Source organism: Corvus brachyrhynchos, unplaced genomic scaffold, assembly GCF_000691975.1.
Source record: "Corvus brachyrhynchos isolate BGI_N302 unplaced genomic scaffold, ASM69197v1 scaffold121, whole genome shotgun sequence".
Taxonomy (NCBI): domain Eukaryota; kingdom Metazoa; phylum Chordata; class Aves; order Passeriformes; family Corvidae; genus Corvus; species Corvus brachyrhynchos.
Window position 1 is genome coordinate 2,004,884 of NW_008236445.1, and position 27,870 is coordinate 2,032,753.

The following is a 27,870-nucleotide window of genomic DNA, read 5'->3' on the forward strand; positions in this document are numbered from 1 at the left end:
GGCCCCGGGCCCGAGGAGCGGGGTCCGAGCAGCGGGGGCGGCGGAGCTTGGGGCCTGTGGGGCTGTCGGAGCTCCGCGCCCCGGGCCGGGGCTGGGCCGGAAGGAGCCGATCCTGAAGGGAACCTTCTCCGGGAGTAGCGGGCGATCCTTAAATCCTAGTCCGTCGTATATGGGGTCGCTGTCTCGCAGCGTTCCCGTGATAGCGGTAATAAATGGTGAAACCCTCGCTGTGTGCAGCGGAGCAGGTTGTTTGCGGCAGGGAGGGGTTGGGTTCGTGTCCGAGTCGCCCCCTCGTTCAGCCCGTGCTCCCCTTTAGAGCACTCCTGGTATTCCTAGAGCAGCTTTTGTGCGGGGGTGACGCACAGCGAGCTGGGCTGGGCAGGTTCCTGTCAAGCGTTACGAGTAGGGTGCAAACAGCTCTGCGCTGTGGTTTGTTTGCTTTGGTTTTGGTGGTTTTTTTTGGGTTTTTTTTTTTTTTTTTAAAATTTTTAAACTGCCGTTGTGTTCTGGCTGCGCCTTACTTGGCAATAAAAACAATGTTAAGCACGTGCTTTGCTCCTCCTCCTCCTCGGTGACTGAACTGTGTGATTAGGGTTGGACATGACTATTGCAAACAAGATAGCGTGGGTTGCGCCCAGGTGCGGAGTTCAGAAACAAGTCGTTATAATAGGTGGAGAAATCTACTTGGAAAATCTTAAGGAGTCAGGCATCCGGCTTTCTCCCATCTCTCTGCATCAGTAGAGTTGGGTCTTTTTGGGTTTTTTTGTTTTGTTTTGTTTTGTTTTTTCCCTTTCTGCCAAGATCTTAGCTTCTAAAGCAAAGTTAATCGTAGCAGCAGTTTGAAAACCAGTGATATGTGTGTGTCTGGCGTATGCCAGAGAGAGTTAAAAGCGAGATTGATGGTTCATGCGTTGCTAAGAAGTGATAAGCAATCATCAGTTGAAAAATAGCTTTTACTCTTACAGTAATTTGTTAGCATGAAATTTTGCATCCATGGCTTCCTTGTTTAAAAGTTGCCCTTGGATTTCAAATAGTCGGATGTTTAAATCACTGGATACGTAAAGCAAAGTGAACTGAACTCTTAATTGCATTTGCATGGTTTTATGTTAAATGTGCAGAAAGGTTTACTCCCTTAAGTGGCCTTACTTTTTAAAATAAATATCTTTTCAGATGGCTCTGCAAACTTCTGTAGGCAAATATGCATTCTTTAAATTTTGTATTTGTTTTATTGTTAGGCATGTGAAGAGATTGAAAGTGGTTACATTTTAAAAAAAACCTATTCTGATACTTTAAGTTCTGAAGCAAGATGCCAAAAATTAGATGAACAAATTGGTTAGAAATTAGATGACAAAACAGTAATGCAGTTCTTAAAATAATATTTTTTAGTCTTGAGCTTAGGCACTTTTTTCCTGTTTGGAAAAAGTTTGCCAAGGAAATATTTTTGAAAGGTTATACTTAATGTCTTTTTAATTACAAGGGCGTCCAGGATATCAGTAGCAAAAAGAGTTGTTGGGAAATGGTGGTTTGTTCTCCATCCCTTGCTTTAAGTCATGGCATTTAGAATATGTAACATTTTCTTTTCTTGGAAGAAGAAATCATCACTATGCCTCTAGTGATGGCTGTGTTGTCTCTATTTTTTTTTCAAATTGTCTGTTTATAAAAATGTGGGACAATATCCCACAACTTCCAGGAGTGGGTTTTGGTCTGTAACCAGCACATATTAGCTACTTAGGGCTCATCCCAGTTAGCTCAGAGGTGCAGATGGGGAGCTGTTGATGACCTGGTCCACTCCTATCAGCACATCCCAGAGGCCTTTTTTCCAGAAGAAAAATTAATACAGTTTTATCATTGGCAGCTCCCTCCTGGTCTTCTCTGAAAGGGAGACAAAAGAAGAGGGGAAAAGACCTGAAACTCTACCTTAATGCATGATAAAAGTAGCCACCTAACTGGAACATTTATGCAGGTTTACTACCTTGTTAGCAGAAGATGAGACAGGATCTCTGTAAAGGAAGACTTGGAGAGCCAGGTCTAACATTTTACCGATGGCTTTGGAAAGACTTAGACATCAAACAGGCAAGCCTGAATTTGGGAAGTTAATAGCTTGCCTGTGGTGAATGCTCCTTTAACCTAGTTGTTTGGAATATCTGTCTAGCCTAAAGTTTAAACGAACGTTGCATTTCAGACTAGCCTTTTAAAAATGTTGTTGTTGTACTATGCTGAGTTATTATCTCAAACAGAAACACGACAGGGTTGCAGTGGATTTGCCAATTAATTCTTGATTAATTTTAAGTTGAATTCCATTTTCACAGTTGAAAAATGCAGTTCCTTTATATTTTTGTTAGTTGCAGATGGTTCTGAGTCACTGTTCAGTTTTCTTGCTTTTTTTTTCTCAGCAGCAGAACTCTGTCTCTGGCGGAAAGATTGTTCCAGCACAGGAATTGTGTTTTACATAGTCCCCTAGTCGGGACTGAATCACAGAAAATAGTTCTCAGGAAGCAAGTAGAGATATTTGCCCAGTACTGTTGTCATCCTCTGCTTGCCTCCAAGTGCTAGTGGGAGTAAAAATAGGAGTTGAAAAAAGCCAAGAGACCAATTCTGTTCATCAGTCTTTCATGACCGTATGTTCAGGTTTGTCTGCATCATCTTATGAGTGGCTTTAGTCCTTAAGTGATAGCTTGCTTCTGTCATGTGAGTAGCTAGGATTAAAGTCTTTTAAAGGTAGGTAGGGAGGTGCTGGCTTTGAGAAAATAATCTATGATGCATTGGATTATGAACAGTATAATTTTTAACTTGCATTTTGTTTTAAGAAGTACTTCCAAACTTAGTTGCAGTACACAGCAGGGAAACTTCCAGATGCCAGAAGGACTGGGCATATGATAATCTTAGACGTGTAATTGTACTTGAATGTTAAACCAGGATGATTTCGCTGTGTATGAAGTCCTTGTTTATCCTGTAGAAACCAGGGAGGCTGGAGGTGCTTTACGTGTCAGGCTCACCCCACCCCTGGATTCTCTCAGCTCTTTAGAGACTAGAATTGAGTACACTGTAGTGTAGTATGAGGTAGCACAGCCCTTTAGGACATGATGTGCATCACACTGAGGCTTTAAAAAAAAAAAAAAAGATCAGATGCCAAGTTTAGTTTTAAGATGGCATGTACAAAAGAACACGTTTGGATCAAAGCCTTAAATTTATTTCAGATATATGTAGTGGTGAGGTTTTTTTCTCTAACAATGTAACATAAGGTAGAAGTTAAGTGACATCATTATGGAAAAAGTATATGCTACAACTTTTTGCTCAGACTTGCAGAATTTAATACAATTTTGAAGAAAGTTTTCTGGCCCTTCTGTAATTTTTTTTTTTGTGGGTCGAAACTTCCAGACTCTTACTGGAAGTCTTCTGTAATGCCTATTTACTAGTTAGTTGGAAAAATAAAAGCACACCAATGGACTTGATGAAATATATTTTCAAGTATACTGATTTAAAACAGATGCCTATTAAAGTAATGTATTATAAATAAATTAAACCAGAAAATATTCTTCCTCTGTGAGAAAAAATTATTTGGTCTGATAGAACATCTGCAATATGCAGTGCCTGCACACAGTAATTCTTTACTTCCTTGCCTGATTTTTATCTTCACAGTTTCAAGTGTTGTTCCTAATAAATAGGATTGGGGCAACAGTATTTATGTTAGTTTTCAAAAAATTGTTCAGAAGATTATCCTTCCATTAGTAGAACGGTGGAGTGATAATCAACAACACAGTAAAACAGGTTCAAAGTGTTCTCAAACACACAAATGAAACACTGAAAGAAGAGTGACTGTTATAAATGGGTTGGCACTGTTAATGATTAAAGAAGTAATATTAAAGAGATCAGTTTAGATGATAATGTTATTTCTGGACTGCCGCTTTGGTTTGTTACTTGGGTTTTTTTCTTTTATATATGGCAGGAAAAAAAAACCTGCCAGGGTGTTGTTGCAGAAAATATCCTTTTTCACCTCCACAATTTTCTATTAATATTGTTCTCAGCTCTGTTACGTTTACAAAATAAATAGATTTTTTTTTTTTTTTTATTACTTCTGTAGAATGAAACGAGGAAGGAAAACTAATGAGGCTAACAGCAGTGCATCTGAAGACACAACTGAGAAGGAATCCAAGAGACACAAGGTGGTAGAGAAGAAAGCCATAGCTGTGCAGAGTCCTGACTGGGCAAATCTGCTCCAAGACATTATCCTGCAGGTGTTCCAGTATTTGCCACTTCTGGATCGTGCTCATGCATCCCAGGTCTGCAGGAGCTGGAACCAAGTGTTTCATATGCCTGATCTCTGGAGGTGCTTTGAGTTTGAACTGAATCAACCAGCCACATCTAACCTGAGGACTACACATCCTGAACTAATCAAGCAAATAATAAAGAGGCATTCCAATCACCTGCAGTATGTTAGCTTCAAGGTAGCATATTTTATAGGCTTTTTAAAAGTAACTTTTGTTCTAAAAGGAATAGGGCACCTGTCAGTGTGTAAGTGGCCTTGTTTTCAGGCTTAGTATACTGAAGAAATGGCTTTTCTAAATGGACATGTAGACATGGAGGTTACCTCCCAATTAATTTGTTTGGGTGTATTTTCAGGGCCGAAACTTGGAATAACAGTACTGAACATACGTTTTCATTGCCTTATTTCTGTTAGATAGGAATTTTTTTGTTTGGTGGTGTCGTTTGTTTGGGGTTTTTTGTTTGTTTTTGTGGGTCCTTTGTTGGGGTTTTTTTGGGGGGGGTTTTTTGGTTGGTTTTGCCTTTTTTGATTTTTTGAGGTTTTTTTGTAGCAGTTTAGCTGCTTAAAATTCTGCTTCATGAAGTGGACAGAAATAGTTCTGATACGACTGCACGTGTGGTTCCTGCCTCAGAATTAAGTTCAGTCAGGATACATAAGTTGAGAATTTCTCCATTTCACATTCTCTAGGGACTTGGCTCCAATATTCATGGTTAGAAAACATCCAATGCACAGAGAGTGATTTCAGTACTACTAGTCAGCAACTAGCAGTTTTAATATTAAATTGTATGGGATTGTCTGTAGTCAGCACAACTGTGTTGCACGGGACTGAAAAAGTATGTGGGATTTGCATAGGGTGGTGCATGGACTGATTGTGCCTGGGTGAGAAATACCATTTGATGAGAATTAGTTCTGTTAACACTGGAATTATTTTCAGCAGATGAAAACCTTTAATGTGGGCTTACATGTCAGTGTGTTTTGGAAGGGTGCTGTGAATCTCGTGGCTGCATATGCATCAGCTATGTGAGAAATTTGGAAAGAAAATGACTTCTGCAGCAAGTTCAACATATTTGTTTCTGAGATCAGGCAGTTTTAATGCTGGAATCATCAGCATGTGAGTAGCTGAGTCACCTCTGCCTGCTTGCTTGCAGTACCAGATTACTAACTGTTATCACAGGGTTTGCAGGGCTTTTATCAGCATCCAAATAAAGAAAACTTAGGGCTGTAGGGAGTGACCTCCCAGTGTCTTATCTGCTGTCTGTGTGGCTGTACACTAAGTGATTTTGAAGAATTTTGGGTGCCCTTTGCTCATAGGGTGATCCATCATTTCTTCAGTTGTTCTTCAGTGCTGCAGAATACACGAGGAAGTGGGTGTAACACTCACCGCTCCTCTGTAAAGGCTGAAAACGTGAGGGGTGTTTTCTGTAGACAAAGAAAGATGAGATTGTTGAAAATCAAGGTTTTTCAGCTTGTGTTTGAGCAGAAAATGAACATTCATTGGACTTAATTTGTTGCTGCCAAGGTCATGTGTCTTATGGTGGAGTTAAATTTTACCCTGTGATCAGGCTTTATACTGCTCTGTAGGTTTGCAAAGCTGTCATGGCTGCTGTACATAAGGGGTTATTCAGAAAGCACATCCAAGTGTCAGGGGAAGTCCACTGGAGACACACTAAGTGATTTGGTTGGGTAGCAAGCTGACTAATGAAGGTTTTGGGATTTGTGTTGGTTTGGTCTGTTTTTTTGAGAGTATCCATTGCGTATTTGTTGTGGTTTTAACAGTGAAGGGCCAATTTTAAGAACTGAGCCACTGTAAAAAGAAGTGGCTTTTGCACATAGGAAGGGATTTATAGAATTCTTGCATTTTGATAAGGAGGAATGTAAAGGGGAATTGGAATAGGCTCTGGACCCTCCACTTGCTTATTTGTGGAATGAGTATCTTGGAACAAACTGTTAAGTTGACCTGTCACCATGCAGTATTTTACCTAAGTGTTAGAAGAGTAGTAAATTTACAGTGAATTGTCTTGGATTTTTGGTGCATACTTTTCGGGGGAATAAAGAATAACATTGATGGATTCACAATGAGGTGTTTCATTGTGGGGGTTTTTTTGACATCCCATTTCAGAAGGTAAAGTGGAAAAAAAAGTTAAAAGTGTATTTGCAGTGCTTTCTGAACATGAAATTCATTTTGTTTTAAGGTGGACAGTAGCAAGGAATCTGCAGAAGCAGCTTGTGATATTTTATCACAGCTTGTGAATTGCTCTCTGAAAACACTTGGGCTAATTTCGACTGCCCGGCCAAGCTTCATGGATTTACCAAAGGTATTTTATTATGTATATTTTCTATGTCAAAGTATTGCAGTGTTTCATACGGTACATCTATAACTTTATGAAAGTTCTATTGTAGGAATATGAATCTTTGGTAAATAAAAGTTTATTAGTAGTCTGGTCTCTAATAAAGGGAGGAACTGATATGTACTGTGATGGGTATCTAAAGTTCCATTCAGTCTCTGAATCATGTGAGAACATAGGCCTGACCTTGTTCTTTCAAGTCCTCCTGTCTGTTGACCTCAATGCGGTGCTGAGCAGTGTGGTGCAAGTTAAGAGGCTAGACAGTTCAGGTCTGTGTAATTGTTTTGTGGGGTTTGTTTAGGAGACAATTACAATCAAATGAGTGGTAGAGTTTTATCTGTGTGGGCTTGCCATAGGGCTTACATGATCAATGAGCTCTCTTCAGAAAGAAATTGGATAATGATTTGCAGGGCTTCATGTCATGCAATCAAGCATCAGCATCCTTGGTGCAGTGCACTGTATTTCTGAAATTTTTAGTCAAGATTTTTACCTTGCATGTTTACCAAAAATCTGATCTTGTTAGAAGGCATTTAATCTGGAAGACAGCAATCTCTTACATGTGCTTCTAAAGAATAAGGAGGAGTGGAGTGGTTGTGAAGGGCCACATACAAATAGGCTATTAGCTAGATCTCAGTGATGTCATTGCTGGTGATGGCAGTGAGGACGAGGAGGAACTAGAGACAGCCCCGGGAAAGGAAGTAGGCTACATGTAAGGTTAGCTACAGAAGGATTATCAGCTGTTATCCTTGACAGTGGTTACTGCCACATCATGTAGCTCTCTTGAATATGTAATTTTAATCCATAATTTTCAAAGAGGCTTTTCAGATATTTAACTAGTTTTGCTGTGATTTTTTTTCCTTTTCTGATGCTCTTTGAAGTGTGATGATAAGAAAACCTGAATGTAGTGAAAACAGTCCACAGTGTTTTAAAAATACTTTGTCCTTTCAGCTCTTTCTTACTGTTTTCTTTATTAATCTGAATGCTGCTTTAGATCTTAGTTTTCACTGGAGTGACATATTAGGGTCCTGTTCAGCTTTACTGTACAGGACCCTAATTACTCTGCTTAGTAATTGTTTGTGCTATGTTCTTATTCAGCTTCAAGGCTTATAAAGCATAGGCTTCCTTTTTTGTTCTCAGTAAGTTCACGTTTGGCCTTTAAAAAAATAGATTCAAAATAAGCCAAAATTAGCTCTAAGGATAATTTGCCTTTTGGTGTTTAGAACTTCAATGGTTTTGTCACTGGCATAAGGACAACTAGTGAAACTAAAGAATTGAATTTGGCCATGACTAAATTCTGGTGGGAAGCTGTTAGTGACAGGTCCATTAGATGAGAAGCAGACAAAGATGAACTAATTTGGAAAATGGTTAATACTTTGCTGTGGTTTTGGATTTTTTGGGGGAGGCCGTGGGGTTTTTTATTGTTATCAGACTGTATAGGAAGTCTGAACTACTTGGCATTATCTTCATCAGTGCTCTTCTGTTCTCAAGTGACCTGACATGTGGTAAATAATCTGTAGCTCATATTTAGTGTTGTGTTGCCTGTCTTTTCGCTAAGTACATTCTACATGAGTAGAATCTTTTAAAGAATCATACTACAGGCTACAGGTGTGGCAATACTGAGAAGACCAGCTTTTACGTGTTGGAATATTGCCTGTTTCCCATTAGCTCTTCAAACTAGAAGTTTCAAGTTACCTTTTTTAATAAGTGTAGTTAACTTTCTTTGCCTTTTTATTTAACAGCCTTCTTTTACTAAATAGATAATAAAACAGAGAATTTTAGAAATATTTTCTAAATAGAATAAAAACACAGTACTAACACTCATAATACAGAGTTGAAATAATATTGAAGCATCTTTTCTTCTGTACATAACATATATATATAAGCAGCATATTGTCAGGGTAGTTGGAGTGGTCCCTAAAGCCAAAGTGCATGAAGATTCTGAGTTGAACTTCCTGTTTCCATTTGCATGAGCTGACTTAGAAAGTTTGTGTTAGCATGAAAGCATAAGTCCTATTCTAAATCTAATTGTGTGGGAGTTTTATCAAAAAACACAAACATATTACCTAAGAATGAAGAAATACTGTTGTCAGACCTTCTGTCATGTAACTGTGTTCAGGATATGTGCCTGTGGCTCAGAATGAAACAGGCTTGAAATCAAAGTAGCGGGTCTTTTTTTTTATGATACTTAATGTAGCGCATGGAGAAAATACTTTTTTAAAGTCTTCTATTTGGTCAGTCTTGTAAGAAATCATGAAGATGAACTACTTACTCACTTCATGCCACCAGTGGTTTCTGCAGTCACTGCTGTATCTGCTCCTTAGTCTGTGTTTCTCAAGTTCAGGTTCCCTGGGCTCTGTGTTTACTGACAAGTTTCAGTGGTTATGTAAAAATGCTGAGCACTTGTCCTACCTTATCTATGCTGCTTATTCAGTAATTAATTGATTTCCTGCTCCTTGGCTCTGTTTGGACCACTCCAGTTAGCTTTCCAAGAAATCCGTCCAAACCCGAAATACTCTTGTGTAGGTGGTAGGCCGGCAGTACAGTCATTTGGCTTTGGATACAAACACTCCTGACTATGTTTGCATATCACCAATGCAGCACAATTTGCCGTGTGGGAATTCCTCTTCCAGAGGATGCTTCTTTTAGAGTGTGACTTGCCTCATCTGTTCAAAGAACATAAAAAAAATTCTTCAAAATTAGGGCTTCTAGGCTTTCCCCTTTGCTTGTGGTCTTTCTGTAGAAGTAAATTTGTGCAGTGGATAGTCCAGGGTCTTGATTAACTTCTAATGTTACACGTTCTGATTTGCCAAATTCATAAACGGATAGCAAAAAATTATTACACTTCCTCTACTCACAAATGACAGTATTAGTATTATTTTTTAATTATGCAGTATCAAAAGAATGCTTTTTCAGCAAATGCTGTCAAGAAGTAAAAACTAGGACTGCTGTGTACAGTATAAGACCATTGAGATTTTTAGATAATACTCTTTCATATAAACCTCCTTTTTTTTTTTTCAGTCTCACTTTATTTCTGCACTGACAGTGGTGTTTGTGAACTCCAAATCCCTCTCTTCACTTAAGATTGATGACACACCAGTAGATGATCCATCTCTCAAGGTTCTGGTGGCGAACAACAGTGACACGCTCAAACTGTTGAAAATGAGCAGTTGTCCTCATGTTTCTCCAGCTGGTATGCTACTGTGGTTTTGGGGTTAGCTCATTTGGGATTTGTTGGTTGGTTGGTTTGGACTTTTTAATGTGTGCATTACATTCTGTCTGAAATCAGTACACCCCTGGAAAAATGGTGTCAGAGGGAAGATGACTCTGTTATTATGGACAACTGTGGCTGAATAAAGTCATTTCAGCTGGTGGTCAATCTGTCTACCCTACCACTTCACAGTGACTACTGGGCTAATAATGAAATAGTGCATGTCTGTTGTGGGGAAGTGGTTAACCTCATGTGGAACTTAATGAGTATATATCAACTTGATAGTGCGCTATTTGTGCAATGATTAAGTATTCCAATATAATTAAACTTTTTTGGAATATGAGGTTTCTTTCCATATTTTGTTATGTGTGGATTTTGACTGTTGGCATGCCATGGATTAGGAAGATGCTGGTTTAGTCATTCTGAAAAAAAGTCATAGCTGGAGAATAACTGCAGACAGCATCAAAAAGGGGAGAAGAGACTGAGCTATACAAAACTTCTACTGTCAGCAAATGTATTTCTCTAACACTCTTAAGTGTGTCTGTAACAAGAATGAAGCCAGCTCATATCAGAAATCACTCAAGATTGTTGAAGTTCACAGAATTAACATTTATGGTAGACCTATGCAATGCACAGCAAGTTTAAGATTTATTCACAGCACATCAGCTTAACACTTACAGTTTTTCACTGAGAAATGGAAGAGGAATTGTAAATGAAATCCTGGCTACCCAGTATGATTCCTCTTCTGAGGATGAGTAGAAACTATAGAAACCATAATGCCATAACTTTTCATGCAAATATATTGCAGCTGTAAATGCTAGGTTTATTGTCTGTCAGATTCACCAGCAGGATTCCTAAAAGGGGAAAGGCGAAAGCAGTACTGTTGCAGAGGGTGTGTTATTGTAGTGATAACAAACAAAACAAACTTAATACCTTTTGCAAGTGTAGGTCTCAGACAAAACCTTGTGTTTGGTTTTGTATAAAGAAGTCCTGAAAATGTAGGACTGATGTTTTGCAGCAGCCTGGTCCAGCAAAGTGTCCACAGAATTAACTGGAATGCCTCCTCCAAAGCTTTCTAATCATAGATGGGGATTGTTTAAATTGGCTTGAGGGACTGGCTTTTCCAACTTAAAATTGTTTTTTGAGAATCCTTGTGTCTGAGAAGTACGAGGGCTGTAATGTGTCTGTCAAGAGGAAAAGGCTTCAGCAGTAATCTGTAGCTAGGCAGAGAGAGTAATTTCCTTGGACATGGATTAAAGAGTAACTTGTCAGCTCTAGCAGACTTTGCTGGTTTGTGGATAATCCTTGCTAGAAGGCTTTATTGGAACATCATGCACTGATAATTTGGGAGGAGACATGGGTGTGTTCTGATTGATGTATCTTGCATGGTTTTTAATTTAAGGAACAATGGGTAAGAAATTGTCGTGCCTGTTTAAGGAGCACAACTACTATTGTCCTTCATGGAGTGGAGATTAATAGATTGGGGTAAAATGTGTTAGTAACAAAACCAGGGAGTGCTAAGCTAACAGTAGGAGAGTTTAATTGCTTAATTCAGGTGTAGGTGTGCCTTGAGATGGAGAAAAAAGTGGATGTGCTGGGTTTGCATGGCAATGTTTTGTGGGGCAGTGAGGGGGCCACAGGAGTGGCTTTTGTGAAAACTGCCAGAAGCTTCCCCATGTCCAGCAGAGCCAAGGCCAAGCCCATCAGTGACAGTGGTAGCGCCTCTGGGATAACCTATTGAAGAAGGGGGAAAGGTACTGCAGGAGAGCAATTGCAGCTGGAGGTAGGAGCGAGTATACGTGAGAGAAACAACTCTGCAGACACCAAGGTCAGTGAAGAAGGAGGGGCAGGAGCTGATCCAGGTGCCGGAACTGAGATTCCCCTGCAGCCCCTGGTGCAGACCACGGTGATGCTGCTGTGCCCCTGCAGCCTATGGAGGGCCACGGTGGGGCAGAGATCCACCTGCAGCCCGTGGAGGACCTCAGGCTGGAACAGGTGGATGGCTGAAGGAGGCTGTGACTCTGTTGGAAGCCCATGCTGGAAGAGTCTGTTGAAAGCACCTTTTGAGAGAGGAGCCCATGCTGGAGCAGTTTTGATGACAGGAATTGGAGTCTGTCCTGAAGGACTGCATGCCATGGAAGAGACCCACACTGGAGCAGTTTATGAAGAACTGCAGTCTGAGAAGGACTCCCACTGGAGAAGTTCGTGGGGGACTGCTCCCATGTGAGGGACCCCATGCTAGAGCTGGGGAAGAGTGGGAGGGGTCTCCCCCTGAGGAGGAAGGAGTGGCAGAGACAGTGTCTGAAGAACTGACTATAGCCCCCATTCCGTGTCGCCCTGTGCTGCTGGGAGGGAAGGAGGTAGAGAAAATCATGAGGAAGTTAAGCCTGGGAAGAACAAAGGAGTGAGAGGAAGGTGTGTTAAGTTTCAGTTTTATTTCTCATTACTCTACTCTTATTTAAGTGATAATAAATTGATTTCCCCAAGCTGAGTCTGTTTAACCCATGATTGGTGAGTGATCTCTCCCTGTCACCTTTATCTTCACTCTTTGAGTTTTTAATTTTATTCTCTCTCCCCTGCCCAGCTGGGGAAGGAAGTGATTACACGGCTTTGGTGGGCACTTGGTGTCCAGGCAGGGACAACCCACCAGGTGGAACAAAAGAAAGAAGCTGGTATGTGGATAGTTGGCTTCAAGAGCAGGCAGATTGCAAAAATGAGAATCTTGAAGGAAAATTGACCTGGATTTTTTTTGTAATGGGAATATTATAATTAGCAGGCTGCTATAGATGTGGAAAAACTTTACTGACCCAAAAGGGCTGTGAGTTGCAAAACTAATTATTTATAGATGCAGTTAAAGTGTCTTCAGATTGGAGGAGGGAGGAATGTTCATTACTAGGTCAGTTCTCAAGACATTTTTTAGTGAAGGACAGAAAAGAGTAATGAAAGTAGTGCAAGAGAGACTCCACTACTGCAGGGATAAAGGAAAAAGATTGATATCAAACAGTGAATTGTTCTAAGTTACTGTACAAAGATAAAGAGGCACATTTGAGTTTGAGCTGGAGAAACAAAGGCTGTGATGTGTTTGTAATCCTTGTGAGCTTACTTGAATATTCTTCTGTTTGCTGTTTGCCCTCTGAAATACTAAGTGTTGGAATAGAGGGAATGGAAAGTGTTCCTGTAGAGGTGGTGTTTCTGCTGTGACATGGGGGTAGGAGGGCTGCTTCTCTTGGAGTGGGAGTTGGGAAGCAGAGTGGTGTCAGGTGTGCCTGCATCAGGGACATCATGGATCAGGGATTTTTTTGATGCAGATCTGTGCAGTAAGGTCAGAGAGCAGAGCCATTTACCTCTCAGTGACACAAAGGTGTAGGCAGTGCCTAGGGATGTTCTGTGAACTACATGGGCTCCAGGCAGGTCCTTTAGTAGCTATTTACACTGTATTCCTTGTCAGCTCTATATGTAGGATGCATAACTGCATTGACAGACTGTGCATATCCAGTTCTAGACCCTTAAAAAAATCACAGTAAATTGAACCCCAGCTCTTCCCTTTTGCATTGCACTGGTCCATAATGGACCCCTAAAGTTAACAAAGATTTGTGGAAGGACGGCAGCCAGGACAACTAACTTTGTCGAGATGAGAAAATATATATGGATCTTGAAACTGCCTAAAATACTTTATAGATCAACAGACCTAGGTATTCTGAAGCAGCATGTCTGAGTCTGCTTAGAGAGTGATCATAGTAGCCCTTCTGATTCATGCAATGTTTTCGCAGTGATTTTTTTTTTTTTTTAAGAAAGCGTTTTTATGCTCAGTGTAGGCTTCTCTTAAGTTTAACAGCTGCACCTTAAAATACTGTTTTCTGTATTCCTCTTGCTTCAGAGCTAGAGTGTATTGAGCTCAGGTTTCTCAGTATGTTAAATGCTATTTTCTTATCCCCTCTATTAATGGAAAGGCTGTATCCCACATTTCATGCAGTTTTCTGGGTCACATGAAATGCAGAGGACTGTATGCTTTTCTTAGTGCTTTTTATTTTTTTCAGTACTGTTACCAGTATAATACCATCTCTTGTATCTAGAAATAGTATGAGTGGAAACCGCAGACTGAACTGGATTCTCTTTTTGATGTTTCTGTCTTCTGTGAGCAGCATATTATATTGAATCATTATAGAGAGTCTGAAACTTGCTGTTCTAGAAATTACTGCTCCGTATTTTTAGTGTTTTGCCTCTTTTTTGCTGTAGCTTTTCCAAATTTAAGCATTAATACTTTCCTAGAAAAAACAAATAGTGACAGCAGCAGCCTCTCTATTGAATTAAAATCTAGCATTCATTTTACTTTTGCTTTCTTCAGATAACAAATCTCATTCACAGTTGCTTTGTCAGCCACAGAGCAGTCAGCAATTCTTCCAGAGCTGGCTAAGGAAATACTTTTATCATGAGTAAGGACCTTTTACAAAAACAAGGTTGACTATATGTGGTCTTAGAAAAGGGCAGAACAGTCAGAATATGCTATTTATATATTTGTCACTTCTGTTTATGTATTTTTTAACTTCTTTATGATCCCTAGCAAAATAGAGATGCAGGCACATTGTGTGTATCTGTCTTACATGTAGCTACAAAGAAGTCACAAGGTCATGCTTGTGAAAAAGATTCATGTTCAGGTTTCCAGTATGATTTGGTTTTGATTTAAGGTCTAGATTGCACATTGAAATAGGTGCCCGTAGCACCCTCCTGCCACACATAAACAAATTCCCTCCTGTTGTTCAGTCATCAGTGCGTTTGTTTGTGTAATCCCTTGCATAATGTTCTCTTCTCCCAGGTATCCTTTGTGTGGCTGACCAGTGCCATGGCTTGCGTGAGCTGGCGCTGAACTACCACCTGCTGAGTGATGAGCTGCTGCTTGCTTTGTCTTCTGAAAAGCACGTCAGGTTAGAACACTTGCGCATTGATGTTGTCAGTGAAAATCCTGGACAGACTCAGTTCCACACCATTCAGAAGAGCAGCTGGGACGCTTTCATCAAGCATTCTCCTAAAGTCAATTTAGTCATGTACTTTTTCTTGTATGAGGAGGAGTTTGATCCGTTCTTTCGTTATGAGATACCTGTCACTCACCTTTACTTCGGGAGGTCAGTAAGCAAGGACGTGCTTGGCCGCGTTGGGATGACGTGTCCGCGGCTGGTTGAACTGGTGGTGTGTGCCAATGGATTACGGCCGCTGGACGAGGAGCTGATCTGCATTGCGGAGCGGTGCAAGTACCTGTCGGCCGTGGGCCTCGGAGAATGTGAAGTCTCTTGCAGTGCCTTTGTTGAGTTTGTGAAGATGTGTGGCGGTCGCCTCTCTCAGCTCTCTATTATGGAGGAAGTTTTGATTCCTGATCAGAAGTACAGCTTAGAGCAGATTCATTGGGAAGTTTCAAAGCATCTTGGTAGAGTCTGGTTCCCAGACATGATGCCCACGTGGTAAAGTCCTTAAAAGACTCCAGGGTGAATGGAGTAGCACCTTAAACCCAAGATTACCATATTGCAATTTCCTGTATAAGCTTATTTAATAATACAGATTTTACTGCAAGTTAATTAATGGTTTGATTATAAAATTAATTTTTCTTTCAAAAATTGTTCTGGAATTTCAGAACCAAAAATAGAGTTCACAGCTCCAAAACCTGTTTTCATCCAAACAAAAATCAGGTTTCTGTTTTAGATTTATTCTTTGTCATTAAAAGTGACCTCAAACATTTTTGGAAAAAAAATTATTTAAAATATTGAAATGTACTTGCAAAATACCAGTTGTAATATGCTGTCCTTCTTTGATTTAGATAGTAGCATTGGACACAACCACATTTTATCTTAAAAAGCCAATCAAAACCCCACCAAAATTGCATGCTTTTGTTGCAGACCATAGCATTTCTAAATCCAGTCACCTCAATGACAAGATGACAATTATAGGAAGTTTAGTAGCCTGTGAAATACATACATTCTGTTAAGTAAGTCATAAAGGCAAGAGCAATACACAATAATAACAGTTTAGACAACTAAAGTAGAAAGTTTAACACATTATTCAACAGATTATTAGATCCATCTAAAATGTATTTAGAGCGCTAACAAGCAGTAGTGTGAGCTACCAAAAGCGCTGTGGGGTTTTTTCCACCCTCTATGCATTTTAATGTAGTTTGCTTATGGGGTCTCAGATCTGTGTCTAAACCTGTTTTAAGGTATTTTATGTCTAGCTCAGGAAGCGAAAGCATTCTGGGGAAAAATGTAGATACATTGTATTTAAAACCACATTGGAGTTAATGAGCTTTTCTTGCACATTAACTGGTTTGGCAGCATATGGTGAGATGGAATAATGTATGGTTTGTGAAATGAACCCTGCAATGTTGTTCTGATGACAGGAGTGTGAGCAGTGTGAGATGAGAAAGGTAAAATTTGAATGTTGACCAAGAACCTTTTCACAAAACCTTAGACCTTTTGGCTGCTTTCAGTTTGAGAGAAATGACATTGGAACAGTTGCTTAAGCTGTATAAACTAACTATATACTGTAAATCTGTTTCAAAAATGTTTATGTATAAAGTGGATGTTTGATAGATAATAATTTTGTATACCTTTAATTCAGCTAGTTCTGTCATTTCATAATATTTAAAAACCGAAAAGGAGTAGACTTGGTGAAGTAGAGTAGTAGGCAAAAATTTGTTTTGAACATTTGATAAATCAATTTTATTAAAGAAAGTTTTTAGTTTGTAAGTGATGTAGGCAAGGCATTGCCTGTGATCTTGATGTGGCTCGTGACTTCATTTTTTACTGCTAACAATTATGTTATTTTCTCTTTGAGGTTACTGATGGTAACACCGAAGTGTTGCCCACACAGCTGCATGTTTGAGAGATGTTGTCAGCCCTCAGCAAGGTAGAGCTGCCCCTGTGGGCTGGGTTGAACTTAGCTGGTGGCTGCTTCTCAGTTGAGCTATACAGCCCCTTCTGGTAGTAAGTAGATTTTGTTCATCTCTGATTTCAGTCATGTTTATCCAAATGTATAATTTAGTGTAATACACTTATGAGCGTATTAAAGTTCATAACTGTATTTTGAGCAAGCAATGCTCAGTGGACTGGACATCTTTATAGGGGAATTGTATGTTTCTGTAGAGCTTTGATTTTAAAATTGCATTTTATGAAATACACGGTTTTTGTATTAGATAAATTAATGTAATACTATAATTTGCTTTTATTTGTATAAAAGGTGTCAATATATTTAGTCTGTAAAAGTAAAAAAGTTCTGTGTTTTTTATAACCTGACTCTCAGAACTGCCTGGTTTGGGAAAGGTGGAGTAACACTTGTAGTCTGGGGAATAGGATTTAGTTTTCACTAAATTAATGTGAAATAATACATTAGTAATGGAGCCAAAACCTCTTTGGACCTTGACTGCAGGTGACCCGATGCTGGCAAGGTGAGTCACCAACATGTTGGTAGTGGAAATAACTGAAAAGCAAGGCACAACCTAAATACCAGAGCCCACTCCTGGAATTTACATCTTTGAAACCCAGCATTCTGCTGCTCACAGAGAGGCCTGTGTCAGACCCTGGTGTGAGGAATGTATTAGGAGCTGAAGGTGGCATGGTTGGTTGTAGCAGAACAGCTTCCCTGGCAAGGTAACTGTCCTGCTCTGAGAAAAGTCTGTGTTGTTGCACAGACCTCAAAAAGTCCTTCCTGAATGCAGCACCGTATTATAGCGGTTATTAAGATGTTCAAGCACAAGAAAACTGCTTGAAAGCAGTTGTGTCTCTCTTCCATTGAAAGTCAGCAGTTTTTATACATTGAATCAATTGCTGCATCCTTAGGTCAAATAATCCAGCTATAACATAAACTTCCCAGGCAAGCATAAAGTGCTTTTTTAGCAAATTCTGCACATCTTACTTTGCCTTCTACATGTTGAAACAAATGTAAATACATAAAAATCACGGCACAAATAAAAAAGAGTACCAGAGACTCACGAAGTTCACTAGAAGCATGAACATGGGTGTCACAGCTGTACCATTTTTCCCTGAGTTCACCTTTCTTTCCTATTTTCAGAACAAAATTCAGTGTTGGCTTGGTTGTCCAGTTTCGGGTAGGGGTTAACGAGTGCAGTGACATCTTACCTGTGGATCCAAGTGGTTACAAGTTTCAATACTGAAGGCAGGAGCTCTCCTAATCCAGAGCATGTGGTGGGTTTGTGAGGGGGAAGGCAGAGACCAGTGATTTTCATTGCATGGCCCTTTGGGAAACAGGAGTAGCACACTCTGTTTGACCTTGATGGATGATGAGCCGGGATCTGCCTTGTGTGAGAACCCTCCTGAGATGAAGTGTGGCTTACAACACCAAGCAGCAGTATTGCACAAGACCACTGTGCAGACTTGGAAATTGTGGTAGTACAGAATGATTGTGTGTTTTTGCCCTCAAGTGCAATGTGCATTAAGAGCAGGGAGTAGAACCAAGCAGTCTCTAAAGTGATGAACAAGTTGTGTATTCAAAGTGTGCAAAGACTGAGTGGCAGTGACACAATGCCAGGCTTATCCTTGAGCCTGGCAGTTTGGACAGTCCCCTGGTTCCTACTGTTGGGCAAGTGCTAGTGCCACCTGGCTGTGAGTGAAATGAGGTGGGATTTTGCTCCCTGTGTTACTTTCAGGAGGAGGCTGTCCTTAAGTGTTTGAGGTGAATAGGTGATTTTCAGTCACAGATCATCAGGTGCACAGAAACTGGGACATCTAACACTTCCTTTTAAAGTTATAAAAGTGTCATTTTTATGGATCTATCCCGGGCTTGTCTACACTTCGCAGAAGTGGCCTATTCATCACCTCTGTTTTTTGGCATCTAATTCTATAGGCGTAACTCAAGGATTGTGGATTCTGCCTACAAGAGAGCACTGCACTCAATTTCAACTAATTCCAGTGCAATGATTCCAGTTTTAACTGCAACAACTGCACCCCTTTCAGGACTGCAGTTTGTACTGGTGGAGTTTATTCCTACCCACCTGTGCATTCAGTCTGAACAATTAACACACAAGCAAAGAAAGTGAGAGCTGTCTCTCCAACTTGTGTGCCCAGAAGGAAAAAGTACTGGCCTCAGAAGAAACTCATGTATGTTACATAAAGGGCAACCCCATCACTGATAACTGGTACGTTCTGAGGACAGTGTTCAAAGTGTGAAACAGACACACTTGGCTGCATGGAGGAATCCCCACATCAGTGGCAGTGTGATGTATGGGCTTGGTTCTGTGATCCTATTTCCCCTTCAGAGCTTTGGACACTGGTTTGTGATGTTGTGGCTTTTTCCTGGGAAGGCAAACGTGGGTTCAACGACATTGAGGGTTTCAAAGTCATACAACATTCATCAGTGAGAATATAACTTCTGTAGACAGACTTGCTGCAGCCCCTTTGACTTCCCTAGAGCCTCCTGGATTACCTTCCTGGTGCTAATGTGTGGTGCTTGGTTGCTGGCTGGGTTGAAACCATGGTAGTATCCTAATCCAAAGCTGAGCTCAGTCACAAGGTGCAACAAGCATATTTCAAACCAGGAGTCCCGTGGAAACGAAATATATATGGACAGATTCATGGTAGATGTTTCAGAGATGTTTATTTCTCCAGCCACATGGCCGGGGCTCAGCTCAGGAACCCCGCAGTCACGGGACCCGAGGGTCCTTGGCCACACCAGGGAACACAGACCAACCAATGGGGAACGAGGCTGACCAGGGGCAGGGAAACCCCGTGCCTCCCCTCAGGACCCCTCTCCCAGGGCTCCATGGCAGGGGGGAAGGGACCCCAACATCAAGGGCTTGTGACTTTGGGTATAAAGACTCAAGTCCTTCAGTCTGAGGCAAAAGATGAAGTTTCACCTAACAGTGGAAGTAAGTAGCAGCTTGAAGCAGCTTGAACAGAGGTGTGCTCATCCCCTCATTCCTCTCATGCTCATCCTGTTACATGACAATGCAATTCAACTAATTAATTTTAGTGACTTCCTAAATACAATGTTACATTTCTGCCATTCTTATGATTTGAATCCACTCACTGTGTTCTCTCCTCTTTGGCTGCAGCAGGCTATTAGCTTGGCTCAAGCTAAATGAAACTGCAGAGTTGGGTTCCTGTGTTCCTGCTTGGCCACAAGACAGCAGTAACCTCTGCAGGAGCACTATTCAGTCCACAGCTAGTTTAGAAAAAAAAAAAAAAAAAAGTGAACAGTGAACACTTGGGAGATGATTACACTGCTGCAGTGTGGTTTTTCTGTGTGCAGGCATCTCAGTGGTTTCCAGAAAGCCAGTGTTCCTCTGGCTTTGGTCCCTTGAGTTTAAAGGGAACTAACTAGTTCCCAAGGTGCCCTACGCTGAGCCTGGAACAGGACTCAAGGACAGCACAGCAGCACTACTGCAAACATCACTGCCAGCAAGAGACTGCAGTCATCTTTTAGAGGCAGCTCTGTGACAAGCACAGATTTTAACTGCAATGTCAACACCCCACAAGCTGTCATTGCTTCTTTCATATTAAGGCGTCTATGCTTTTTGAAAAAATTTAGAAGGAATATGCAGGAGTTCTATGAAACTGACCCAAGTGAAACTTCAAGTAGACTTGAAGATAGGAGACTGGTAGAACACTGCAATTACGAATCAGTCGACATCACAACAGGCAGTTTGGCTTTTATCTGTGCCACAGAATACACATGAAGCTGAAGAAGAGCCATCTGTATTTTGTTTACAGTGCAGGTGAAGGAAGCAAAGTGGTGAAAAGGCACTACCCATACCATCTAGTACATTCACTGCCCCAGAATACCAGACGACAGTTCATAGGTCCCAGTGGTACAAACCAAAGTACTACAGGAACACCAGTGTAAGGCACATGTTGAAGGAACTGGACGCATCAAGACACTCAGGTTGAGTGAGTCCTTGTAAATTGTGTCCCATCTCTGTTGGTGGCCAGGTGCCATCTGCTGCCACATGGCTATGCATGTGGAGAGCACCTGAGCCCAGAGCAGGCAGCTACCTGCCCATTCTCCGTCTGCTGCTGCAGAGCTCAGCCAGAGGAGTCACTGCAGTCTCCCTTCAGGCAGCAGGGGGCCGTGGTTACATGGAAGCTTGCCGGGTCAGAGATACTGAAGCGTTCATTAACGCATTATACAGGTAGTAAGAAAACAAATGCACAGTCTTTCACCTGGTACAGCAAAGCCTTCCCAACACAACTTTTTACAGTCAGCAGTGAAATACAGAACCCTTTAATACATCACAGTAGCAGTCCAAAATCCTTAAGAATATTCAGCCATAAAGGCAAATTTTCTTCTTCAGTAAGCAGTCATACACCAAAGGATGCTTTGCTTCCAACAGGCAAAGGGACCTCTTCATAAATTATTTTGAGATAAGGGGACTTCATAGGTAAAAACCAGTATTCCAAGTTGTAGAACAGGTAAAACTGATGATTCAAGATTACACGATCAATTATTTTGAAAAGATCCACAAAAAACTCTCTGACACTCTGATGAGGCTTAAATGGATTGTAAAAGTCTCTTATAGCTGCTGCCAATGTCTTGTTTCCTTGTGGTCCAAAAATAGATGTTTCATTCCCCAAATAAATAGGTTCTCCACTGAATAAAATGATGCTTGTATAGTTTGTTTGTATCTTCTTAAATACAGCTCCTAAGTCAGCTAGCTTCTGGTAGGTTCTCAGTATAAACTTGGAGCACTCGTAAGAGTCAAACCACACTGTTGAATTTTTGTCAGGACTTGCTTGAACTGTCCAGGTCTCATAGTAAATGCCAGTCTCATTGTCGTATTTTACCCACTGTGCCATTTCATTAAACATGGCTCCTGTAAGAGATGAAAATAAGTATTGCAGAGACAAGGTAACAAATACAGGACTCAAAATATTTTCCATCTATTTCAAGGTTCACATGCCTCCCCTGCAAAAGCTTAGCTACATTACCTCACCATACACAGACACAAGGCTTACGTTGGAAGGACAAGGCATAACGCACTGAATAAACTACATTTACATGCAGGTTATTTAAACTGTGATTCCTTTTTCTGACCCTTTTCCTGCTACTGTGCCAGAATATCCAAACATCAGAGAACCATGACACTTCTCATTTTGCTTTATCCCTGCAGAAAAACAGGGCATGTAGTACAGTCTACAACAGATGTTAGCAAAATGCTCACCAGAGCAACAGGGATTTCTGCACTTCTTCAAGTTTTAACTAAATTCAAAAATTCAGAGCAGAAATTTTCATGTCTCTTCACAAAAGAGACACAGACTGAGACACCCAGCTGATTTAGCATCTCGGAGGCAGCTGACAAAGCTGAATTGAGCCAAATTTTGAGTGGGATGCAAGACCAGTAAGATGGGATGACTTTTGCCTGCTCTCTGAAGCAGCTCGTGATGCTGTTCATCTGTGCTTGCATCCACTCACCCTCTTTCACAATAACTTTGAGATTCCTAGTCAAATTCAGACAACTGAAAACTCTTAGAGGTGCTACTTCCTTAAAAGTTCAATGGAAATGGAAAGCAAGAGAGGCAAGGAGGACTGTAACAATGCCTCCACGAGGCACCAGCATAACCTCACCCTTCTTTGGGCATCAAATAATCCACACAGAGAGAAAGCATTACAAGTTCCCCAACTGTATGAAAATATTTAATTTGGTATTCATATGAAAGAATCCAGCTGTATCAAGCATCAAATACTTCAGTCATGAACTACAAACTCACAGGAAAGCAGCTCCAGTTTACTTCCTTATTTAAAAAACTGCCTAGAATTTCTTAGCAGCACTGGATAGATTATGTAGAGACTGAGGCCAGCAAAGGGTGGAAGTGGGCACACACAAAGCACCACATCACATGAGCTGTAAGCTGACTCTCCACTGTTTCTTGCACACTACACCAACTTCAGAGAGTAAGTGGTTTTGGTCACACAAAATGTTAAGTCCAAGTCCTCAGTGAACTTTTTTTGTAAGTCATTCAGTCTATTGCTAGAGCCATCAATCAGATTTATTTAAATCACCTTTTCATTTTAGGATTGCAGATCAGTATATACCAGGAAGCTCTTCTGGTGATCACCTATGTATATTGAGGTGTAAGTCCTAGGTTTGTTCTACAACATATGACAGAGACCTATTACTGGGGACATTTTCAGAGTTTTTATGACATATAATGAGGGAGACAGAAATAGAGATTAATATTTTTATATCTTTGAGACTGTTTCTAAGTATGCCTTATTTGTTTGCTCAGTAATGAACGTTTTCAACAGTTTTTCTATCTCAGCAGTCATCTGCCACTTCACAATAGAAGGTTTTGTTTTGGTGAAGCCATGTAAAGAGTCCATAATGACCCTGTATAAGCTGTTTTGCTATTTTTACACTCAAGACTCAAGTGTTTTTGTACAGCAACACCAAATGACTTTCACTTAACAACTCTCCAGTGTGAGTTGTTCAAAAGGCAGCAGCCTCATGCAACTTTTCTGTATTGAAGAGAGTGTTTGAAATTAGCATCAGTGACTAACACTGCAAATAACCTACAGAACATAAATTAAAAGCTACTGCTTTACAAAAGACAAGGCTGATTCTATATTTTGTATTACCATTATCCAAAGCATCTAAAATCTACCTGATATTGTGGTCACAAGAATTAAAGTTCCATTTGCCTTCCAGTGTGCATCATCGATTCCTTCATAAAAGCAGGCAGCTCCCTGGTTACACCAGAACGGTGCCTCCATGTCAGGCCGCAGATGTGGAAATGTGCAGTTCCCAAGTTGGAAGAGCTCATACCACTCCATTGTGTAGTTTTTGCCTGTTAGAGAGCTCTTGAAACCAACAGCATCATGCATAATTTTCTGGAAAAGAAAAAAAAAAAAAAAAGACAACCAAACCACTAAAACTTTGATTTCATAGCAACTTCAGCTTGACCTGTACAGAAGGTAAGATGCTCAGGAGCTGTTCTGTAACAGGGTGAGAAGAGGGGAGGGAGTTCCTGTAACATCTTGGATTCAGTAACACTGAAGCACAACACACTAGATTGCATGACACACATACTTTTATCAGAGCATCATGCTGTCTCAGTGGTTGCCTATCCATCCATTGTAAATTCTGTCACTTGGAGGCAGATACTCAGTGGGAGCTCATCATCAAGACTCAGGCTGACTTTTGAATCCTTAATCTCATGGGGGTATCAGAAAAATAAAGAGCAGAACCAAGTTACCAAAACCGGATCTCGCTAATGAATGCTATAAAACTAATGAGATAAATACTTCATTTAAAAGCTGTATAGCAAAAACATAAATCCAAACTTAGTTAACAACTGAGATAACAATATTTGAATCTATTTCCATTTTTGACTCTTTGCTTGGTTTTGATTGACTAACATTTCTTTATTGAATAGGAATCATGCTTTGAAGATTAATTTTGCTACTGCTATAACTATAAATATTACTAAAGCCAAAACTCTTTCATATTTGCATGACTCCATGAAGGGACACTTCAAGTCCACAGCGATCATAACACTCAAGAAAGAACTGTAAAAGCTACCAACTCCTCATGATCCACCGTTCTGACCAGATGGCTGTCCACTCCTGACAGAGACCAATGTCCAAGCAAATATAGGAGTTTTTAACAACAGAAAAGTTAATACACTAAGCAGCTATTTTATCTGATATAAGGGGACAAATAAAAGTATTTTCTTGATGTGGTGATAGCACAGAAGAAAAGACACCCAAGCCATAATGGTGTGCGTATACAAAACACTCATTATGCAGCTACGTGGGGGAACATGTTCAAACCCACCAACAGTGCTGTTCATGCTCTTGTCTTCAGCTGAGCTAAATCCTGTAAATTTTGTCTGAAACGCAATGCTCTTTGAGTAACTTTCCTACAGATAGCCTAGCTTGTGTGCTCTAATATTCTTCCATACAAGGATATCCCAACCTTACAGCTCCTGTTCTTGACACCTGCTGTTGAATTCAGCTGAATTTGTCACTATAACTATGTTAAAAAGGTCACCTTACCAAATGTCCTAGTAGGTCCCCATACTTGAATTCCCATACTGGAGCCTGCAATCGATACACTTCAATGACATCCTCTTCTTTCATCACCGGAATGGCAGAGCCAGTGGGACAGAAGGTGTAACGAGCTTGGCAGTAAGGATCAGTTTTTGGACGGTAATCAAAGCGCCTGTGTTGAGGAAGAGAAGCACACAGAATGACAAGCACAGCTCTACAGCTGGATTAAGTGTCCTGGCTTCCTGAGGGGGACAGCTTAAGTGTCCAGCACCCCCAGAGACAGATTCTGTGACCCAGACACTGCAACACTTGGAGTACACAAATTCATAAACCTGCTGGGGTGCACATCTGCAGAAACAGGACTTCGGGACTTAAGGGTCACAAATTCAAATGTTGTACTGATAGCGAAGGAGTGGAAATAATGTGGATTACAAAGGATGACATACTCACAAAATCAGACACACAATGCTGGGGAAAGGATAGGTTGAGATCTGCCTCAAAAACATTCTCCTGGCAATTTATTTACACGGGAATTGACCAATTTGTTCTTGCTACTCTATAGTAAGAGGTTCTCAGATGAAGCTATTTTGACTCTATGGTATTTTCAAGATCAGAAAAAAATGTGATCCCTCTATGCTAATTTAGATAAAGAGGTCTAAGAATGTACCTGGGATCATTGTTTCCATTTCATTCATGTTAAACCTCAAAAACTGAAGACCCAATCCACTTACTTATCACACTATATATAAACAGCAACTGAAACTTTTTGACAAGTCTATGCGGTTTGTGTGGCCAGGTTTTGGTAGCAGGGTGGCTACAGGGGTGGCTTCTGTGAGAAGCTGCCAGAAGCTTCCCCCATGTCAGGCAGAGCAAATGCCAGCCAGCTCCAGGATGGACCCTGTACTGGGCAGGGCTGAGACAATCAGAAATGACAGCAACACTTTTGTGATAACACATTTAAGAAGTAAAAAAATGTTATTGCACAGATGTAATTGTGGCCAGAGAAGAGCAGGGTTAGAACATGTGAGAGGAACAGCCCTGCAGACACCAAGGTCAGTGGAGGAGGGACAGGAGCTGCTCCAGATGCTGGAGCTCAGATTCCCCTATAGCCTGTGGAACAAACCCACACTGGAGCAGGTGGATGCCTTAAAGAATGGTTTGGACCCATGCAGCAGGCTGCAGACCTATGGAGAGAGGAGCCCAAGCTGGAGCAGGTTTCCTGGTAGGACTTGTGACCCCCTGGAGGACCCATGTTGGAGCAGGCTGTTCCTGAAGGACTGCATGGAAGAGTGACCCATGTTGGAGCAGTTCATGAAAAACTGTTGCCTGTGTGATGGATTCACATTGGAGGAGTCCATGGAAGACTGTCTGTTGTAGAAAGGACCCCACACTGGAGTAGGGGAAGGACTTGTCTCCCTGAGCAGTGCTAGGAACATCATCTGATGAAATGACCGTGACCCCCATTCCCCATCTCCCTGTACCACTAGGGGCAGGAGGTAGAACCTGGGAAGGACAGAGGGATGGGACGAAGGTGTTTGTAAGATTTATTCTGCTTCTTATTATCCTGCTCTGATTTTGTTAGTAATAAATTCAGTTAATATCCCGAAGTTGAGTCTGTTTTGCCTGTAACAGTATTTGATTAGTGACCTCTCCTTGTCCTTATCTCAACTCATGAACCTTTTGCTGTATTTTCTTTCCCCCGTCCACTTGTGGAGGGGAGTGATGAAGTGGCTTTGGTGGGCCCTTGGCATGCAGCCAGAGTCAACACACTACAACAAGTCTTCCTTTTCCGAGTTCCTTTAGAGTCACTCACTGTATTTCACTTAAAACAACGTCCCTATATGCCTGTTACCAAGACAAATTGGCGTGCACAGCTTGTCCAGATCTTGTCTGGTTAGCCTGAGAGTCTAACACACTCAGCTGCCCAGGGCTACTGACACAAATACCCAAACTATGAGATGACTCAAGGACACAGGACTTCCTGAGCAATATTAAAGGCAGCAGCTCAGCTGAGGCATTGTTAATTTTGCCTGTGGACTTCTTCTCCAAGCTTGCTGGGAACTCCAGCATGTTTGCCTTTATTTTGTCCATGGGGGAGAGAAAAAAAAAAAGGAAAAACAATCCCCAAACCCTAATGAGTATGTCTGAAAAAAGAACACACAGAAAACAAAGAGGCCAACCACACATTCAAGTCCTGTTTCTGAATTGCACACTCCCCCTTGCATGGCACCTTGCATGTGACAAGAAGGTAACAAGCATGTTAAGCAGCACTGAAACCCCACATTTCTCAGCATCTCACACCAACAGGCTTGTACTCCAATCTGAGCATCCCAAGACCCAGTCTTGTAACTACTGAACTTGCTGGAAAATCCCAACAACTCATGACTGCAAGATCAGCTCCTTCAGGCATCACCTGACACAAATTTAACAGCTGGGAATTACACAACAGGCTCTCAAAATTTCAGGTATGCATTATTAAGTTACAGTTAAACATTGATAACTACTCCCTGTACAAACAGCAAACCCGCACAAAATACACAATCGAGTGTAGCCCTTCTTCTGTAGGGGGTCATTTCCTCGGCACAGCCAAAGCTGTCGCTATTTTCACGCCACAACGTGCAGTCTCACGCTGTCCCCAACACCACCAGGGCTTCTGGAGCTCAGACAGCTCTGGAGCAGCGAACGGGATTTAGTACCGTTTCATTCGTCACGAAGTATGACGTTAAGGTAAATTTTAAAAATCAAACAAACCGTACCCTGATTTCCTCATCACCACCTTTTCTGTGAGCATTAAGGAGCGTGTTTAAAGGCGGGCAGTCATTCCCGGGGCACCAAGCCCTCCCGCTCCTGAGAGACCAAACGCAGCTCTCAGGCTGGGATGGCACTACGGCTCCCTTGGGCGAGCCAAACACGCCACATACCTTGTAAATGATCAACACCCCGCGACCAGAAAGGGGAAGCTTTTCACGGCCTTTCTAGTCAAACACCCAGAGAAGCAGCAGAAGCGCGGCGCTGGCGGGCCCGCGGAGGCCCTCCCGCGGCACTCACCTGTAGGGCACCGGCCACCG

General features: G+C 41.2%; 2 protein-coding genes across 3 annotated transcripts in view; one reads left to right on the forward strand and one right to left on the reverse strand.

Annotated features, from left to right (window-relative positions):
• The window catches only part of FBXL3 (F-box and leucine rich repeat protein 3), a 17,586-nt gene extending 497 nt beyond the window's left edge, over window positions 1-17,089 (forward strand). The window contains exons 2-6 of one of the 2 annotated variants that reach the window (XM_017725812.1): window positions 2,023-2,026; window positions 4,082-4,445; window positions 6,457-6,579; window positions 9,628-9,799; window positions 14,631-17,089. In XM_017725812.1, coding sequence (XP_017581301.1) covers window positions 4,083-4,445; window positions 6,457-6,579; window positions 9,628-9,799; window positions 14,631-15,274 — 1,302 coding nt within the window. In that variant the 5' untranslated portion in view covers window positions 2,023-2,026; window position 4,082 and the 3' untranslated portion in view covers window positions 15,275-17,089. Of the gene's footprint in view, window positions 1-2,022; window positions 2,027-2,067; window positions 2,629-4,081; window positions 4,446-6,456; window positions 6,580-9,627; window positions 9,800-14,630 lie in introns of those variants that run through there. The other variant, XM_008643677.2, reaches the window with a different exon arrangement.
• Window positions 17,090-20,445: 3,356 nt separating this feature from the next.
• On the reverse strand, window positions 20,446-27,867 carry CLN5 (ceroid-lipofuscinosis, neuronal 5; the record flags this gene model as incomplete). Its single annotated transcript, XM_008643689.2, has 4 exons — window positions 20,446-21,626; window positions 23,416-23,641; window positions 24,809-24,974; window positions 27,851-27,867. Coding segments are annotated over 4 exons (921 nt in total), but the record flags the coding sequence as incomplete, so codon positions are not given.
• Window positions 27,868-27,870: the final 3 nt, after the last annotated feature.